At 37.2% G+C, this 1,488-nt stretch overlaps 1 protein-coding gene across 1 annotated transcript in view; it reads right to left on the bottom strand.

Annotated features, from left to right (window-relative positions):
* Positions 1-245, bottom strand: part of LOC107270345 (uncharacterized protein F54H12.2) — a gene marked incomplete in the record, with an annotated part of 1,138 nt that extends 893 nt beyond the window's left edge. Inside the window, 1 exon segment of the mRNA XM_015745281.2 lies at positions 1-245. Within this exon segment, the coding sequence (XP_015600767.2) occupies positions 1-220 (220 nt within the window).
* Positions 246-1,488: the final 1,243 nt, after the last annotated feature.

Here is a 1,488-nt window from a genome sequence, read left to right as displayed (position 1 = left end):
TTTTCGCTGTAGACTCATAGTTTAAAGTATTCTCAATGTATGCTCTGTATGGGTATGTGTTACTTTGTGGTGATACCAGTTTTTGATTAAAAAATACATCCACTTGACTGAAGAGACTGTGTAAAAAATTATTGACAGGCGAAAGTCTTAGACTGGGTACTCCCAAAAGGATGTGTTTGAGCGTCACATTCGACAATGCGCAAGAGTGGAGCATGAACATCGCTGACTACATGGGGAAGAATGATGTCGGAATATATAAAGAGCTGACCCGGCAATCCTCGAGTGATACAGCCAGGGTTTTCTGCTTTTATAAAGTGGATGCCTGTAGGACTTAAGACGAATGTTGAAATTGAAAATCCTAATATTTTGCTAAGGTCTTCTGGAAACTCTAGAATGTGTGTCTGTGGACAATTTTTGCAGATTCTATCTATAAAAACACGCCGTTCATTCTTGAATACCCCAATGTTGATGTGATCTCAAAAAGCTCATCCAACAAATCCGTTATAGACTTAATATTTTCATATTCGCCGCTTGGAAAAAAATGGATAGTCTGTCTCCTAGTCTCAGGATTCTTCGTTTGAACACTATCTTCTTCTTTAATAGATTGTGATGAGTTTTGAATATTTTTAAACTCTCCTCTAGGTAACAAATGTATTGACGTGATATTTTTCCTAACATTACCGCTCTTAGCAGTGTTTTCTGTTTGAGAACGCGCCATTTTCTTAAGTTCATCACCTTTTTGAAAACTTCTATTTTGAGTTTTATTATCCTCAGGTTTTTGAGGCTCTTTTACCGTCGGCGTCACATCGGCTTGACCTATATGACTATTTTTGATAGCAATGAAAGTTATCGGTATTTGAGTTTCAACTAGAGCTGCTTCCCATTCGCCTTTCAAATTAATGGCATCAGGCAATTGTGTAGTGAACCGTGTTGTTGTGTTTTCTGGATAGTAAGACATTGAACTGTTCGAACATAGTGTTAAATAGAAACTTTCATTTACTTCCATGTTTCTATGCTATCGGCTAAAATCCAAGAATTGAACTTTGAGGGATACCCCTTCCACTTGACTAACATTTGTCGACTACAACCTTTCCCCTTTGCGTCAATGATTTTATCTATAAGGAATATGTCGTCCTCCCCTATTATTACCTTTTGTAATTCTTCAGCGTAATAACTACCGGTAATTATTTCACCGGCAAGATCCTCCAATGCGTATACAATAGGCCGTCGATGTTTAAGTATGCGCACCACTTTGAATATTTCCTCAGTCCAGTTGCTTTTATAACCCTTATCGAATATTCCTTTTTCTTTAGAAACTCTTACGGTATCACCAACATTAAATTTAGGACGCAAATCATGAGTTAGAAATTTACTCGTCATATTCTTATAAGCTTTGACTGCATTGTACAAATTAACATCTCTCGGTCTCATACGTATCGTTGAATGGATAGATGCGTTGTAGCCCTTAACCAAGTCTTGAATTACGTC

The sequence above is a fragment of the Cephus cinctus genome, unplaced genomic scaffold, assembly GCF_000341935.2.
Source record: "Cephus cinctus unplaced genomic scaffold, Ccin1 Ccin1_scaffold0077, whole genome shotgun sequence".
In the NCBI taxonomy this organism is placed as follows: domain Eukaryota; kingdom Metazoa; phylum Arthropoda; class Insecta; order Hymenoptera; family Cephidae; genus Cephus; species Cephus cinctus.
The sequence above is the reverse complement of the archived record's forward strand: the minus strand, read 5'-3'. Positions and strand labels throughout refer to the sequence as shown.